The sequence below is a fragment of the Trichomycterus rosablanca genome, chromosome 19, assembly GCF_030014385.1.
Source record: "Trichomycterus rosablanca isolate fTriRos1 chromosome 19, fTriRos1.hap1, whole genome shotgun sequence".
Classification (NCBI taxonomy): Eukaryota; Metazoa; Chordata; class Actinopteri; order Siluriformes; family Trichomycteridae; genus Trichomycterus; species Trichomycterus rosablanca.
The window spans coordinates 13,191,879-13,211,093 of NC_086006.1; the positions used below are offsets into that span (position 1 = coordinate 13,191,879).

Here is a 19,215-nt window from a genome sequence, read left to right on the forward strand (position 1 = left end):
GAGAGATAATGCTATGGGGTTGTTTTTCAGGGCTTGGTCTAGGCACCTTAGTTTCAGTGTAAAGAAATCTTAACATTTACATTTACATTTTTGGCATTTAGCAGACGCTCTTATCAGGGGGTGCGTTTCCCAAAAGCGTAGTTGCTAACTATGTTAGCAACTTACATAGTTGGAACAATGCAAGTGTTTCCCGAAACCATAGTTTGAACTACTGTGGTAACTACGTTGGTAAGTTGCATAGTTCAAAACATCGTTATGCGACACAGATGTTTCTCAAAACCATAGTTCCAACGAACGTTCCCAACTACTGTGGTTAAGTTATGTAGTTCCAACTACACCTGTAGATGTGTGGTTAGAAGCGTAGTTCCTGGTGGCTACGTCATCGCTGACGTAGGACGCAGTTAAAGGACGTTAGTCACAATGCCATGAAAGCAGAACGTTTACATCAATCTTGTTGTACGAACATTTAAAATGTCAAATATTTAATCATGTAGTTCTTAATGGACTTCTTAATGTATTTATGTAAATATAGTTGCATTTGTCGAATAATAATAATATTATAATAATAATAATATATAATAAGTGAGAATTATGATATGTAAAATTACAAAATGAATAGTGGAGGAAAAAGCTGTGGTTTAAATAAAGGGTGTGTGAGAGGTTGGATTGGGGTTAGAACCTGTTAGAACCATTTCTTTTTTTTTTTCAAGAAATGAATAAGTGTTAGTAAGTAAGTACAAGTCAGCTTAAGTGCTTAGTAAAAAGGTGGGTTTTTAATTGTTTTTTAAAGACATCAAGAGACTCAGATGCTTGTCTTCCTCTAGTCCTTTGTGGAGGATCAAGTTGAGCAAGACTAGTAGCTCGGCGGTTGCGTGGTACAGAGCGGGTTTGATTAGACCACGAAGGTACAGGGGTTGGACAATGAAACTGAAACACCTGGTTTTAGACCACAATAATTTATTAGTATGGTGTAGGGCCTCCTTTTGCGGCCAATACAGCGTCAATTCGTCTTGGAAATGACATATACAAGTCCTGCACAGTGGTCAGAGGGATTTTAAGCCATTCTTCTTGCAGGATAGTGGCCAGGTCACTACGTGATGCTGGTGGAGGAAAACGTTTCCTGACTCGCTTCTCCAAAACACCCCAAAGTGGCTCAATAATATTTAGATCTGGTGACTGTGCAGGCCATGGGAGATGTTCAACTTCACTTTCATGTTCATCAAACCAATCTTTCACCAGTCTTGCTGTGTGTATTGGTGCATTGTCATCCTGATACACGGCACCGCCTTCAGGATACAATGTTTGAACCATTGGATGCACATGGTCCTCCAGAATGGTTCGGTAGTCCTTGGCAGTGACGCGCCCATCTAGCACAAGTATTGGGCCAAGGGAATGCCATGATATGGCAGCCCAAACCATCACTGATCCACCCCCATGCTTCACTCTGGGCATGCAACAGTCTGGGTGGTACGCTTCTTTGGGGCTTCTCCACACCGTAACTCTCCCGGATGTGGGGAAAACAGTAAAGGTGGACTCATCAGAGAACAATACATGTTTCACATTGTCCACAGCCCAAGATTTGCGCTCCTTGCACCATTGAAACCGACGTTTGGCATTGGCACGAGTGACCAAAGGTTTGGCTATAGCAGCCCGGCCGTGTATATTGACCCTGTGGAGCTCCCGACGGACAGTTCTGGTGGAAACAGGAGAGTTGAGGTGCACATTTAATTCTGCCGTGATTTGGGCAGCCGTGGTTTTATGTTTTTTGGATACAATCCGGGTTAGCACCCGAACATCCCTTTCAGACAGCTTCCTCTTGCGTCCACAGTTAATCCTGTTGGATGTGGTTTGTCCTTCTTGGTGGTATGCTGACATTACCCTGGATATCGTGGCTCTTGATACATCACAAAGACTTGCTGTCTTGGTCACAGATGCGCCAGCAAGACGTGCACCAACAATTTGTCCTCTTTTGAACTCTGGTATGTCACCCATAATGTTGTGTGCATTGCAATATTTTGAGCAAAACTGTGCTCTTACCCTGCTAATTGAACCTTCACACTCTGCTCTTACTGGTGCAATGTGCAATTAATGAAGATTGGCCACCAGACTGGTCCAATTTAGCCATGAAACCTCCCACACTAAAATGACAGGTGTTTCAGTTTCATTGTCCAACCCCTGTAGCTTAGGGCTGGTCCATTTTTGGCTTTGTAGGCGAGCATCAGTGTTTTAAATTGAATGCGTGCAGCTACAGGAAGCCAGCGAAGAGAACGCAGCAGTGGGGTGATGTGGCAGTGTTTAGGTTGGTTAAAAAACAGGCGAGCAGCTGCATTTTGAATGAGCTGCAAGATTTTAGTAGTAGACATGGGAGCACCTGCCTGGAGGGAGTTGCAGTAGTCCAACCATGAGATTACAAGTGACTGGACCAGAATCTGAGTAGCTTCCATGGAGAGAAATGGTCGAGTCTTCCTGATGTTGTATAGGAGGAACCGGCACGATCTTGTCATGTTGGCTACACATGTTGGTTATCCAGGACAACACCAAGGCTTCTTACATTATCAAATGGTCTGATCTGGGAGTCATCAAGAGAGATGACTAGGTCCTGGGTTGGAGATTGATCTCCAGAATTATGTAACAGCTCTGTCTTGCTGGGATTGAGTTTTAGATGATGAGCTGACATCCATTGTGAGATATCTCGCAGACTTGTGTGTCTGAAGGAGGAAATGACAGAATGAGCTGAGTATCATATGCATAGGAGTGGTAAGAGAAGCCATGGGAGGCTATGACCTTACCCAGAGAGCGGGTGTAGATAGAGAAAAGAAGTGGGCCAAGTAGAGAGCCCTGAGGAACACCGGTTGAGAGAGTGCATGGAGGGGATATAGATCCTCCATGACACTTGGTAAGAGCACCCTTCCAGGTAGGAGGCCATCCATTGCCATGCCGAACCGGTTACTCCAAGATTGGAGAGAGTAGACAAGAGGATGCTGTGATTCAATGTGTCGAAGGCTGCAGAGAGGTCAAGAAGAATAAAGACTGATGACAGTTTGGCTGGTTTGGCTGCATAAAGCTTCTCAGTAACTGCCACAACAGCTGTTTCTGTAGAATGCGCTGTCTTGACGCCAGACTGGTACGGATCGTGGAGGTCACTCTGAGTGAGAAAGACAGATAGTTGGTTATAGACAGCACATTCAAGAATTTTTGATAGAAAAGAGAGGAGTGAGATTGGTCTGTAGTTGTTAATGTTTGTGGTGTCTTGTGTAGCTTTCTTAGGAAGGGGAATGACCTGAGCCTTCTTAAAAGCAGTAGGGACAACACCTGATGTCAGGGAGTTGTTGATGATGGGTGTGATGAAAGAGATTAGGTCCTATGAGATGTCTTTTTTTTTATTGCTTTTTAAAAATTTAACAACATGCAAACCAGACAACAAATACTTTACAGTAAACATACAGAGAGTCAAAGCCATACATACAAACATTGCAACTATGTAACAAGAGAAAAGAAGAAAAAAAAGGCTAAAAAAAAAAAAATTATTAAAAAAAGAGAAGAAAGAAAATTAAATAAAAGTAAATAAATAATTAAATAATAAATAAATAAGTTATAAAAAAAAATATTAGGAAGTAAGGTTACTCAAGTCCTCCGTAGGAAGACATGGAAGGGATTTAAAGAATGTTATAAAGGGTGACCAGCACCTATAAAAGTTGTCTGTTGAACCCCTCAGACTAAACTTTATTTTCTTGAGGTGCAGAAAGAACATAACATCCTTCAGCCAAGTGAATAAGAGGGGGAAAAATGAGACTTCAAACTAATAAGAATTCATCTTCTTGCAAGCAGAAGAGTAAACGCTATATTATCCAATTCTCGGGAGACCAAAACATATGGTAGAGTGTCGCTGGATCACCATTGCAACGGGGACAATTGGGTTTTACTTCTGGATAGATTTGGGCTAGTTTGGTATTACATAAGTGAGCTCTATGTACGACCGTTAATTGCATTAAATTTAGTCTGAGGCAGGAGGATGAGGAGTTGATTAGGATCAACTCCAGAGCATCCACCCACCAATCATTCCGCAACTCAAAACCCAGCTCCTCCTCCCATTTAGCCTTTGCATCAGAACCCACCGTTGTACTCAACAAGAGAATTTTGTTATAAAAAACCGAGATGGCTCCCTTCTCAATTTGCAGGGTAAAGAAATCTTCCCAGGGAAGAGTTGGAGGATGGTCTGGAAATGTGGGAAAAAGGACTTCCGCACAGTGACAAACTTGGATGAAGTGAACCATATCAGTTTTGTAAAGACCGAACTTTATGCTTATTGCATCGAAACTACAAAATACGTTCTCATAACGATCTCTAAAAGTACCAATGCCAGACCGTTCCCATATCCTGAATTTAGAATCCAAGGCTGCTGGCTTAAACAGGTGGTTCTCGCAAATGGGACTTAGTGTGGAAGCTTCAGTAAATTTAAACATTTTACGAAATTGGATCCAAATCTTTAGGGAGGATATGACTAATGGGTTGTTGGAAAACCGAGAAGGAGAAATGGAAAGGGAGAAGAAGACCAAAGCACGAACGGAGGTTGAATGACAAGAAAAGGATTCCATGTTACACCAATCTATGAGAGGGTGTTTAAAACAGAGAGCTACTTTCTGTATGTTAGCAGCAAAATAAAATAAAAAGTTGGGGAGGGCCAAGCCACCCGAAGAACGGGGGTCCTGAAGGATCCCTCTCCTAATACATGGGACCCTATCCCCCGAGATAAAACCAGTCATAGCCTTATCCAAAGATGAAAAGATGGATTTGGGCAAAAAAATCGGAAGACATTGGAAAAGAAATAAAAATTTAGGGAGGACATTCATCTTAATACACTGTACCCTTCCTGCTAAAGAAAGGGGGATACTATTCCACCTTTGAAAGTCATTGCTTACTTTAGCAACTAAGGGAGAGAAATTAGCTACGACATTTTACGAGTAATGTTCACACCTAGATATTTAAAGCCATTTGAAGCTAGATTAAAGGGAATGTCCTTTTGTGCTATTGTGAGAGCTGCTGTTTTTATTGGATAAAATTTACTTTTTGAAAGACTGAGCTTATAACCAGAGAAGAATCCAAATTCTTTTAAAATGGCAGTGATGTCTGGGATAGCTGTGATGGGGTTGTCTACATAAATCAGGAGGTCATCAGCATAGAGAGAGACCTTGTTTTTAATTCCATATCGGGTTACTCCTCGTATATTAGGGGCATTTAATAGCGATTGAGAGGGGTTCTATTGCCAAAGCGAAAAGCAATGGTGATAAGGGGCATCCTTGACGTGTGCCTCTAAATAAGGAGTAGTTTGAGTTAGTATGAACTCGAGCTGACGGAGTAATTTAATCCAAGATATCATGACGTCTCCAAACCCAAATTTCCCAAGAACTGAAAATAAATAATACCATTTTATACGGTCGAAGACCTTCTCTGCATCCAAAGAAATGACTGCTTCCGGAACTTGTGAATCGTCAGGGGTATATAATACATTAAGAAGTTTTCGAATGTTGGAGGACAGTTGCCTTCCTTTAATAAATCCCGTCTGATCTTCTGATATGATAGAGGGGAGGACATGTTCTATACGTTTAGCCAAAATCTTGGCTAAAATTTTGTGTTCAATGCAAAGCAGACTTGTAGGACGGTATGAACTGCAAAGAGTGGGATCTTTTTTGTCGATGAGTGTAATGGTGGCCTGAGTCAGGGAAGGGGGAACAACCTCTGCTTAGAGACTCGTTAAAGACCTCCAACAGGAGAGAGGACAACACATTATTAAATTCCTTAAAAAATTATATTCCAAATCCATCGGGTCCAGAAGATTTCCCACTGTTAATGGATCTAATTGCTTCAGACAGTTCACCCAAGGTGATGGGACAATCTAGCTCCTCAGTCTGAGCAGGATCCAACACAGGAATTTTTTGTCTATCCATGAAAGACTGCATGGCAAGAGTGTTGGCTGGACCCTCTGAGGTATAAAGTGTAATAATTCTTAAAAGCAATGTTAATATCTTTGGGATAGGTCGTTAAATTACCGAGGGTGTCCTTAATTTGGTGAATCAGCCTGGAAGCCACCTGCCTCCTTAGCTGATGAGCCAACAGCAATCCACTTTTTACCCCATATTCATAAAAAAAATCCTTGTGAATGCAGTATGGAAGCTTCTGCAAGTTTGGTGGAGAGTAAATTCAATTCAGCCTGGAGATCAAGTCTTTTTTTTAACTAATTCAGGAGTAGGACTAGAGGACATCTGGCCATCAAGTATAGATTAAGAAAGTTCATCAAGTGTCTTCTTATTGGACACTCAAGGTGGTAATCAAGGTGGTGATCAGGGGCGAAATAATTTCTTATGCATCACACATTAGGAATAATTCCACATTAGGAATAATGTGTGATGCATAAGAAATTATTTCATCCCTGATCACCACCTTGAGTGTCTTCCAGAGTACTGAGTAGGTAACTGAGTCTGATTTGTTAGTATCACAAAAATTTTCATCGGAGAGTCTCTCTGGCATCCTTCCGTCTTCGGGAGACAATGGTGTAGCATCCGTTGCGGGTAAATTTTTATTTGCACCTTCTCAAGTGGCTGTACAAGCCAACCCTTGAGTGGCAGTCCCGGCTACAGTTGCCGCAGACAAATTGAGTCGCACGTTGTGGTTGAGATTGCCACGCCTTCCTCCTGGTTTTTTGTCAGCAAGATGCTTGAACCTGTCCTCCTCTGCTTTCTGAGTACCCCGTCTAACAGCAAGTCGCCAGGCTGTACAGTCTTCAGCGTTGGATTCCCACGAACTAGGGTTGATGCCGCATAATTTCATGTCCCTCTTGCAGACATCTTTGAATCGCAGTCGGGGGCGTCCAGTCAGCCGTGAACCCTCAGCCAGCTCACCATACAGAAGATCTTTGGGGATACGACCTGGATCCATTCTTTTAACGTGGCCAAGCCAACGGAGACGCTTCTCACAGAGGATGGCAAACATGCTGCTCGTGTTGGCGTGTTCCAGAACTTCTGTATCGGGTACTTTGTCCTCCCACTGTACACGCAGGATGCATCATGCGTGTACATCATGCATCATGCGCAGGCACCTCAGGTGAAAGCTGTTTAGCTTCCTCTCATGCCTAGCGTAGGTTGTCCAAGTCTCACTACCATAGAGGAGTGTGCTTAACATGCAGGCCTGGTAGACACGCAGCTTGGTTTTTACAGTAAGGTTGGAGTTTTGCCACACTCTGTGATTTAGTCTGGCCATAACTGCTGCAGCCTTGGCAATCCTGCGATTTACCTCTGCATCGGCGGAGAGTGAACAGGATATAGTCGACCCGAGGTAGGTGAAGCTCTCCACAACTTCCAGGTTGCATCCCTCTAAGGCAATGCTGGGAGGATGGTCTGTGCCCTGAGCCATGATGTTGGTCTTCTTGAGGCTAATGGTCAGCCCAAACTCCTTACAGGCGTGGGAGAGGCGACTGACAAGCTGCTGCAAACATTCCTCCGTATGTGAGATCAAGGCTGCGTCGTCGGCGAAAAGCATCTCGCGTAGAAGTAACTCAACAACTTTGGTCTTGGCGCAAAGGCGGGCGATGTTGAAGAGCTTGCCGTCAGACCTTGTGTGTATGTAGACTCCCTCACTGCAGTCTCTGAGGGCATATTGGAGGAGCATGGAAAAGAAGATACCAAAAAGTGTGGGCGCAAGGACACAACCTTGTTTCAATCCGCTGCTAACTGGAAAAGCATCAGACGTTGCACCGTTGAAGCAGACTGTGCTGTGCATGTCCTTGTAGAATGCAGTGATGACTGCCAAAAGTTGTGGTGGACAGCCGATCTTCTTCAGTAGTTTGAAAAGTCCGCTCCGGCTAACCAGGTCAAACGCCTTGGTCAAATCTATAAAGGCGATGAAGAGGGGCATCTGCTGTTCTTGACATGTCTCCTGAAGCTGGCGTAGTGAGAATATCATGTCTACGGTTGACCGGCCAGCTCGGAAGCCACACTGAGACTCTGGGTAGACTCGGGACGCTAGGATCTGCAGACGTGTCAGGACAACCCGTGCAAACACCTTTCCAACGACGCTCAATAGGGAGATGCCCCGATAGCTGTTGCAATCGCTGCGGTCCCCTTTGTTTTTATATACTGTGACGATGTTTGCGTCTCGCATGTCATGCGGGATATATGTATCCCTGTTCCCAACACAAGCAGAGGAGTTCGTGCAGGGGCTGTAGTAGTGCAGGTTTCCCGCTTTTCAAGATTTCTGACGGGATGCCGTCGCTCCCTGGAGCCTTCTTGCAGGCGAGGTGGTCAATGGCTGTTCTGAGCTCTTCCATGGTTGGCGTTGTGTCTAGCTCCTCCATGGCTGGCAGGTCTGGGATGACATCCAGAGCGGTGTTCTGGGTTGCGTACAACTCATGGTAATGCTCCACCCAGCGCTGCAGTTTCTTCCCCTGGTCAGTAATGACCTCTCCTGTCTTGGACTTGAGTGGGGCAGTCTTGGTGATAGAGGGTCTAGTTGCTTTCTTGATGCCTTCGTACATCGCTCTTGCATCCGGAGAGTAGGCTTGGATTAAAGCGCCATTGAGGGGAATCTCTTTGGTAATTAGCAAAAGTCAATTTCATTAGCAAAGGGGCATGGCCAGAGATGACTATTGCTAAATAATCAATCCGGTTGAGTTGTTGCATAAGCTCACGGCTAATAAAGAAATAGTCTATTCGGGAGAAGGAGCAGTGTACCTGAGAGATAAAAGAAAAAGATCTTAATTGGGGGTGGAGCTCCCTCCATGGGTCGATACCACCACTTTCCTCGACGAAGAGAGATAGCGAAGATGCCATATTAGAGGATTTTGTGGACGTTTGTTTTGAATGATCCAAAGTGGGATTAAATACACAGTTAATGTCACCTAAAATTAATTTGTGTGTATTTAAATTGGGAATAATAGACAGCAATCCATAAAGTCCACATTGTCCCATTTAGGTGCGTATATATTAACAAGTACCACTTGGGTGTGGAAGAGAGAGCCCACCACTATGATACATCTCCCGTTTTGGTCAGATATGATATTAGAAGGAATAAAATGTATTCTTTTGTTGACCAGTATGGCTACCCCCCTTGCTCTGCTATTGTAGTTAGAAACACTTGATTAATCCATGGTTTACGGAGTTTAGTGTGCTGAAGTTTAGAAAGGTGAGTTTCTTGTAACAAAGCTATATCAACGTCCAAATATTTAATATGGTTAAACACTCTTATGGCTTTGTTCCGGGACTGTAGGCCCCTGACATTCCAGGAAATAAATTTAACAGATTTTGTACCATCTTTTAAATGCATAGTGCCTAAATAGGAACTGTGATTGGATAATGCCGCAAAAAGACAGAGGACTTTGGAACCTTCAGGCAAGAGGACAAGGGTAGGGTGAAAGAGAGAAAGGAAAAGATGATCGGGGGTGGGGGGGAATGTACCTCCAGTATGCCAACATATATTCGAAAAGACTAACTAGAACCAAACCAAGTCTAATCTACTCGCTACCAAAACATATCACTGCTCCCGAACAAACACACAAGGGGAAAATATTACCAATAATAGGATTAGCGTATATAGCAACCAGTAGTAATGTACAAAAAAAGGAAAATAAAAACGAAATACCCCCATCTTAACCCTTGACACAATCACCAACAGCAATTGGCGATATTAACAGTATCAGTGGTGTCTTGTTTTAAGTCCTTGACACTCTATTAGAAGAAACATAAGCCCCGAATTCAATGCACATAGTATGTAAATTACCAAAATCTAATCATAATCAAAGATCATGTAGTCAATATTATAAAATAAAGGCCATTTTGTTACAACAGAAAAAAAAAAAAGAACAAATTCCAGGACCTAAAAAGATTGTACGAGCACGTTTCAACTGTGAAAATTAAAGAGCATGGTTAAATGTGCAATGATGATACAAACTATATCCACAATTGTAAAAGAAAGTAAAAAGTGCAACACCCTCAACTTTTACAGAAAGTGCTCTTAACGTGAGAGTATCAGATCTCCATCATTCACTAAGAGAGTTTAATGGCTGTACGCAATGTTGAACTCCATCAGCAAACCAGAAAGGTCAGCAATTGTAATGTTCTTTGAAGAAAGCTTGGGCAGCCTCCGGAAAGTCAAATAGCTTATACCCATCCTTCAGAGACACCCGTAGCCGTGCTGCATGATAAGGACCAATTTTACAAGTATATGCTTAGTTTTTAAATGCATGCTGCATTTTTTCCATGCATTTCCTGGTGACTATGGTAAAATTGAACAAAGAGTGCACTCCATGCTAAAAAGCATCTGGCCTAATTGCAGGTCTAACAGTTTTGGAAGGACATAAAGGTTATAGCATACTCATCAGCCTCTGGCATTAATTTTTTATGTATTAGTTAGGGCAATATGGACATACAGGCTGACCACTTACAAAGCAAAAGATCTATTGGGTTAATTTAAAAACCAGAATGTTTTTTAAGATTATGTCACCCTAGATCTTGATCCGTTCTAGGGTTTCTCCGGCATATGATGCCAGCACATTTTGCCTTTCTGACAAAATCAGCTGATGTCATAACAGAACTGCCCTGGACATATAGGCACTTGTCCTTCCTCTTACTCCCCAACTCAGAAGGTGGGGCGTTATCCATAAAATTCCTTTAGAGAATTAGCAACTTTGAGAGGGAGTTCTGTACCAAGCCCACCTGCCGTGGAGATCAGTGGCTGCAGTCTTGCCCTCTGAACAGAACTTTAGGCTCTCCCATGGTCAGATGTTTGCTCCTGTTCCATAAGCTTGAAACTTTCAGACAATACTTCCAACAGGGTCTCTGGGAATGTTTTCTTATACCAATCTATGGGTGGTATTCATATAACACATCAAGACAAAAGCAAATTAAGGATAATTATTAAGTTCCCAGTGGTTTTATCAAATTGTTACCTGTGTTTAGGTCATACAGACTAGAAGTAGGTTTAAAGATAAGTGCTATTATTTTGCCATACTGAATATGTCATGCAGAAACAGGAATATAGCTTCCACAAACAATTGCCACAAAGATGGAAGCACATTTATACACCAGTTAGTTATGATTGTAACTGAAACACATGAACTCCATGGTGTTCACATACTTTTGCAATAAACTGTAGGGGAAAAATCAGGAAAGGGTCAAATCATTTTTCACAGCACAGCTATTGTTCAGCTTTTGTACCTTATTTATAAAATCAGTATTATTGTCTCTACATTTTTTTTACCACTTTTGTAGTAATATTTTTAATATTTGTTTCTTTCTGTATATAACAATAAAGACTTTTAACTTTAATTTTGTGATAAGAGCTACAATCAACCTACTACCTACTAAATCAATTAAGTATTTTTTCCCACTTACATTTTATGACAAAAAAGGTGAAGCACTGATCCCCTGAGATATATTAATTCTGCCAAATAAAAATGACTGATCAACATTACATTAAAAATATTAGGTGTGCTGACATTAAAAATACTAGGTATGTTGTATGTACAGTATATTTGTGAATCAGAAAATCAGTAAATAATAAAATAATAAATACATAATAAATTCACATTCAAACTTTCTATACTTGTGTTTTACCACTGGCATTACTTCTTACTAAGAATATTAACAGTGCGCTGATACACCGATCAGCCATAACATTAAAACCACCTCCTTGTTTCTACACTCACTGTCCATTTCATCGGCTTTACTTACCATATAGAAGCACTTTGTGGTTCTACAATTACTGACTGTATTCCATCCATTTCTCTGCATGCTTTGTTAGCCCCCTTTCATGCTGTTCTTCAATGGTCAGGACACTCCCAGGACCACTACTCTGTGGGGTATTATTTGGGTGGTGGGTCATTCTCAGCACTGCAGTGACACTGACATGGTGGTGGTGTGTTAGTGTGTGTTGTGCTGGTATGAGTGGATCAGACACAGCAGTGCTGATGAAGTTTTTAAACACCTCACTGTCCCTGCTGGACTGAGAATAGTCCACCAACCAAAAATATTAGCAAGAAAAAGCTTGCTTAACATATTATTTTCTGTTATAATAGTAAATTATTATGCTTCCAGTTCTTGCTTGGCCTCCCCTAACACTTTAAACTATATAATTTCATAGTTCTGTGGTTATTTTTTGTAGGCAGCGTCCTGATTTTGACAGGTTAATACAGGCTCTTCAACACTATTTTAAAACCCACTTAGGGGCCACTATGGAAACATTTTTGAAAAATAAACAAAAAATAAGAGATAGTTTATATGGAATATAATAGAAAACATACCACATGTAGGCTTCTTCGAGAAACTTTGAGCATGCATGACAAATCATCAACAACGGTATCCAGAATCTTCTGTGATCCAAACAGCTGAGGATCATTATAGTACATATCCCTGTGTTACAATGGCAAAACATCAGCATAACAGCAATGGCCAGAGGGGCAGCCATTGTGTCACCACTTGGCTCTGCCCCTATATAATACAAATATTAAATAATTAATGTTATTGTAATAAATTCACTAATAAATAATACATACCTTTTGGTTGCATATGAGTCATTTTGGAGTAAGTTGTAAATTGTTGACAGGGCCTTTAATATCACTGCTGTAAGCAGATAAATCGTTATGTATATATCACATAGTCACACTGTTTTGCTAAAATAAAATAAAAATAAATGTAACAAATTATGAATACAACAACCTCTAGATGTATTTTAAGTGTGTTTTGTGCTGTGGGTGGTTGTAGTGGTTGTTGTATCACCTTTAAATTCAATTTCTCTGTTTTACTCAGGACTTGCAATGGACACAAGTAGATTAACAATGTAATGCAACTCATACAACCTGTTATTTAAACATTTGGTGTATAAGGCTACACATGAGGCAAAGAGAGCTGCCATCCAAAATAAGATCAGATATAACCTGATAATTGACTAATAGTTATTGTAGAACCTATAGATTGATTTATGAATTATTTGTTTATTATGTAGGAAGTACCAGATGCCGTTACAGTTTTATTACCAACTGTCAACATTCCAGAACAAGCTAAGCATCTACATCTTTATGAAAATGACATAAATTAACTGTGTTAAAAGCAATAGCATAATAAAGACACTTTCCTTAATGCATATGAATCCAGAACTTTTGCATTTGCATTGTCATTTATACCCTTCGGTCAAACACTGCCCTGGTCAGCGGATGTTTTTGTGTCTTTCATTTCTTACTTTGTTTCTGTTAATTTGGCCAGCTTATTTAGTATGTTGGCTTGGCCAACACTCCTTTGGGCCAGTACTGGGCACTACCTTGCACCTGGCAAATGTCCAAAAGTCTTTTACTATGAAGACAAGATTTCCTGCCACTAATCAAGGTGAAGGAAGTTTAAAATTAGGGGATTAAAAAGCTGATGCTGTGAAATACTTCAGGCATGATAATTTAAAAATTTTAAAATTGGGTTAATCAACCGGGACAGTTCTAAACAATAGGCAACTGGATTAACCCTCCTAAAAGTACCATATATCTAGGTCCCAATTATTTGAACAGCAGTTGACTTATGACGCAGTTGCAGTGGTCACTTCAAGGTTACAACTTTATGAATCAGGAAACATAGACAAAAGGGCATCCACACTGGCATTCGAAGGGTGACATTCCTATAGAATGCAGGTCTTGATTGACTCAATTCAATTTAATTTAATTCAAAAGTGCTTTATTAGCATGAGAAATATTCACATTTGTATTGCCAAAGCTTCTTTACAAACTGGATAATAAATGAGAAAATAATTGCATACAAAAACATTTATATTAATTTAAACAATGTTCAATAACATTAGTAATTAGCCTTAAAAATAACAGAAACAAATTAGAACAAGTGTGTATATGTACAGTGTATCACAAAAGTGAGTACACCCCTCACATTTCTGCAAATATTTTATTATATCTTTTCATGGGACAACACTATAGAAATAAAACTTGGATATAACTTAGAGTAGTCAGTGTACAACTTGTATAGCAGTGTAGATTTACTGTCTTCTGAAAATAACTCAACACACAGCCATTAATGTCTAAATGGCTGGCAACATAAGTGAGTACACCCCACAGTGAACATGTCCAAATTGTGCCCAAAGTGTCAATATTTTGTGTGACCACCATTATTATCCAGCACTGCCTTAACCCTCCTGGGCATGGAATTCACCAGAGCTGCACAGGTTGCTACTGGAATCCTCTTCCACTCCTCCATGATGACATCACAGAGCTGGTGCATGTTAGACACCTTGAACTCCTCCACCTTCCACTTGAGGATGTGCCACAGGTGCTCAATTGGGTTTAGTCCATCACCTTTACCTTCAGCTTCCTCAGCAAGGCAGTTGTCATCTTGGAGGTTGTGTTTGGGGTCGTTATCCTGTTGGAAAACGTCAGTTTTCGAAGGGAGGGGATCATGCTCTGTTTCAGAATGTCACAGTACATGTTGGAATTCATGTTTTCCTCAATGAACTGCAGCTCCCCAGTGCCAGCAACACTCATGCAGCCCAAGACCATGATGCTACCACCACCATGCTTGACTGTAGGCAAGATACAGTTGTCTTGGTACTTCTCACCAGGGCGCCGCCACACATGCTGGACACCATCTGAGCCAAACAAGTTTATCTTGGTCTCGTCAGACCACAGGGCATTCCAGTAATCCATGTTCTTGGACTGCTTGTCTTCAGCAAACTGTTTGCGGGCTTTCTTGTGCGTCAGCTTCCTTCTGGGATGACGACCATGCAGACCGAGTTGATGCAGTGTGCGGTGTATGGTCTGAGCACTGACAGGCTGACCTCCCACGTCTTCAACCTCTGCAGCAATGCTGGCAGCACTTATGTGTCTATTTTTTAAAGCCAACCTCTGGATATGACGCCGAACACGTGGACTCAACTTCTTTGGTCGACCCTGGCGAAGCCTGTTCCGAGTGGAACCTGTCCTGGAAAACCGCTGTATGACCTTGGCCACCATGCTGTAGCTCAGTTTCAGGGTGTTAGCAATCTTCTTATAGCCCAGGCCATCTTTGTGGAGAGCAACAATTCCATTTCTCACATCCTCAGAGAGTTCTTTGCCATGAGGTGCCATGTTGAATATCCAGTGGCCAGTATGAGAGAATTGTACCCAAAACACCAAATTTAACAGCCCTGCTCCCCATTTACACCTGGGACCTTGACACATGACACCAGGGAGGGACAACGACACATTTGGGCACAATTTGGACATGTTCACTGTGGGGTGTACTCACTTATGTTGCCAGCTATTTAGACATTAATGGCTGTGTGTTGAGTTATTTTCAGAAGACAGTAAATCTACACTGCTATACAAGCTGTACACTGACTACTCTAAGTTATATCCAAGTTTCATGTCTATAGTGTTGTCCCATGAAAAGATATAATGAAATACTTGCAGAAATGTGAGGGGTGTACTCACTTTTGTGATACACTGTATGTATAGGTGTGTGTGTGCGAGTGTATGAGATATGGTCACTCACTGTCCCTCACCTGGTGGCAGGTGTGTAAGTAGAGAGCTGCGAGTGTGCAGCTCTCTCTATGCTCCCCCAGTAGGTAGGGCAGCTTGTCAGCGTTTGAGAGCGATTTAAAATTGGGGATAATTTTGTTGATTTTGGTAAAAAATTGGTTCCGAATTTGTGTGTATTTTGTACATTCAGTGAGGAAGTGCAGCTCTGTCTCTTTTTGGTTTGAAGAGCAGTGTTAACACACTCTCTCCTCTCTGGGCATCCAGGACTGTCTGTGTCGTCCCGTCTCAATGGCCAGGCTGTGTTCGCTGAGTCTGTACCTTGTCAAGGTGTTTCTGAGTTTTGGATCAGTTATAGTGCTGAGATAATCTGCCACACTATATTGTCTATTTAGAGCCAAATAACATTGTAATTTACTTTGGAGTTTAGTTTGTGTTTCCCAATAGGCCAAATAGTTTATCTTTAATTTCTGTGTAATTTGATCAGTTCTGATTAGGTTCTGGTCCTTAGTCTTGATAGTGTTAGTATGTGTTAGTGGTGTGTTGGTGCAGTGACTCAGGACCAGTTTGATGAGGGGACTGATATCTTTGCTCAGCTCTTGGTATTGCAGAGCTTTGTAATGATACGAGTGTGGGTCGCTCTCTTCTAGATTCCAGAATTGTATTGCCCTTTGTTGTATATTAATAATAAGTGGGTATTGGCCTAATTCTGCCCTGCACACATTGTTGGTTGTGTTTCTGTGCACATTTAATATTGTTTTACAAAATTCTGTGTGCAGGGTCTCAATTGGATGTTGTTCCCATTTGTTAAATTGTTGGTGTGTAAGCGGGTCCCACACTTCACTGCCATACAGGGCAATTGGTTCAATTATTGCGCCAAATATTTTGAGCCAAATTTTGATTGGGATTTCTACAGAAGTTTGTTTTTTTATGGCATAGAAGGCCCTGCGTGCCTTTTCTCTCAGTTCATTCACTGCCAAGTTGTAGTTTCCTGATGAGTCCAAGTTTAGTCCAAGGTAGGTATAGTTTTTAGAGTGTTCAATTTCATGATTTCCTAATCTAAATGTGTGTTTAGTTCCCCAAGATCTGGGTCGTTTCTGGAAGGTAATAATTTTAGTCTTTTTGAGGTTGACTCAGTTTTGTTTATTTGTTTATTTGGTTTTTCTAACGCCTTGTTTACTCTGTTGAGTTATTTCAAGGCAGGACCGGTTATTTGGAGCAGAAATTTAATGCGTTTATAAAAAAGTCCTCAAGAGGTCTGACAGTACTGCTGCAGCAGGTCCAGTTTGTGCTGAAGGCCCTGAGCGGTGGGGGACAGCAGGACCAGATCATCTGCATACAGCAGGAGTTTAATCTCTGAGTCGTGTAGAGTGAGACCGCACAAGGCTGAGTGCTCTAACATGGAGGCCAATTCATTAATATAGATGTTAAATAGAGTTGGGCTCAGACTGCAGCCCTGTCTCACTCCACGCTCCTGAGAGATAAAATTTGTTTGTTTATTGCCAATTCTTATTCCGCACTGGTTTTCTGTGTACATGGATTTAATAAGATCATATGTTTTACCCCCTACACCACTTTCTAATAGTTTGTAAAACAGCCAAATTGAGTCAAAAAGCCTTTTTAAAATCAGTAAAGCAGACGAATATTTTTACATGGTTTTGAACTACATATTTTTCAATGAGGGTGTGTAGGGTGTAAATATAGGGTTAGTGTAAATCAGTTGTGCAGTAATTTGGTAAAAATCCAATTTGACTTTTACTCAGGACATTGTGCTCAATAAGGAAGCTTAAAAACCTTGAGTTAATAATACTACAGAATAACTTCCCCAGATTACTGTTCACACCGATGCCCCGGTAATTATTAGGGTCAAATTTATCTCCACTTCTGTAAATTGGTGTTATGAGACTTTGATTCCAGATTTCAGGGAAGGAACCTACACTCATAACCAAGCTAAAGAGTTTTAAAATGGCCAATCGAAATTTGGAACTGATGTGATTAATGATTTCATTCAGGATTCCATCAGGTCCTGATGACTTGTTTGGTTTTAATTTATTCATTTTATTAAGGAGTTCCTGCTCACTAATGGAGGAGTCTAAAGGGTTTTGATTATCTTTAATAGCCAATTCAAGTTCTATAAGTCTTCTATTTATGTCATTTTGTTCTGAATTTGTGTTGAATGTTGTTTTTAAAAAGCGTCTGGAAATGGGTTGTCCAGATATCCCCATCCTGAATAGCTAATTCTTCATATTCCCTTTTTTTAGTTTGTTCCAATTGTCCCAAAATTGATGTGTGTTGATTGACTCCTCAATTAGTGTCAGTTGTTTGTTTGTGTGTTGTGCTTTTTTGGTTCTGAGTGTTTATATTGTCGAAGCTTTTCACAGTAAAGAAGTCGTATGTTAGTGTTGTTTGGCTCTCTGTGTTTTTGATTTGATAATGTTCTTTTCGTAAATGTTGACAGTCTTTATCAAACCAGCTGTCATTTTTTGTGAATTTGGGTTTTAGTGTAGATCTAAGTTTTAGTTTTGCCTTCTCTGCTGTTCTTTTAAAGATCTGATTAATATTTTGAACTGCCTGATTTACTCCTTCTTTACTGTTATCTAAGAGTGTTTGAATTTGGTAGCTGATGATTGCTTTCTGGAACTCTTCTGCGCTGTTCTCGGCCCATCTGTAGGATTTGGGGATGTTGTACAGCTTACTGGGCCGTGTGTGTGTGTGGTGGGGTTAGTTTCTGTCTTTTTGATGAACACAGTAATTTGGCTGTGATCAGACAGAGGGGTTAGTGGTTTGACAGTGAATGCACTAAGATAGAAAGGGTCTAAATCTGTTACCATATAGTCTACTGTACTGTTCCCAAGCGATGAGCAATTTATGTATCTTCCTAAAGAGTACAGACCCAGACTTCGACAGAGCTGCAGGAGGTCTTTGCCATTTTTGTTTATCCCAATGTCATAGTTATTCCTGTAAATGGAACAGGAATGATTATTAAGGAACATATTATTCTTAATAAAGTGATCTCTGTGTGTTTTTAAAATGTCTGATTGTGTTCCTGTTCTTGCATTCAGGTCTCCACAGATGAGCACATTTCCCTGGGCGTGGAAATGGCTCGTTTCTCTCTCTAGTTCTGTAAATATATCACCTGAGTAGTATGGAGACTCTGAAGGAGGGATGTAAATAGCAATTATAATGTGATGATAATATAGATTTGTTTAATTTAAGCCAGATGTGGTATTTTGCTTGTTTTATTGTGTCTATGAAATTATGTAGGTTTGATTTATACCAGATGATGAGCCTCTGCCCTGGTGCACTGTGCTCAGTTTTTGGGAGGGTATTAGAATTTCCCTGTAGTTTTGGGGACAGTAAGTGACTGTATCAGCCCTACACCATGTCTCTTGTAGAATGATAATGTCAAGGTGTTTTAGCTGTTTGTGTAATTCAGGGTGTAAACTTTTTATACCAAAGGCTGAGGAATTCAGCCCCTGGATATTCCACATGGTGATGGTGAGTGAAGTCATTTTATAATTATCGTTTCAGAATGAGACAACCAGTTGAACAATCATATATACATAAAAGACAGGGTTTTTTTTTAAACCAGTTTGTTGCAAATGTACTGCAGTAATTGTTTGATCTCACCCATTCCGTCAGTGCATTCTGGTCCTATGAGTTCTTGAGCATAGCTGAGTTGAGTTTGTTCAGTCCGGGTGAGGTGGAGTGGTGTTGCTGGTTCT

At 40.9% G+C, this 19,215-nt stretch overlaps 1 protein-coding gene across 3 annotated transcripts in view; it reads right to left on the reverse strand.

The window, feature by feature from the left end:
- Positions 1-19,215, reverse strand: part of spo11 (SPO11 initiator of meiotic double stranded breaks) — a 100,245-nt gene that overhangs the window by 33,074 nt on the left and 47,956 nt on the right. For all 3 annotated transcript variants that reach the window (XM_063015328.1, XM_063015327.1, XM_063015329.1), the window contains exons 4-5: positions 12,542-12,608; positions 12,290-12,398 (exon numbers count right to left, since the gene is read on the reverse strand). In XM_063015328.1, coding sequence (XP_062871398.1) covers positions 12,290-12,398; positions 12,542-12,608 — 176 coding nt within the window. The remainder of the gene's footprint in view (positions 1-12,289; positions 12,399-12,541; positions 12,609-19,215) is intronic.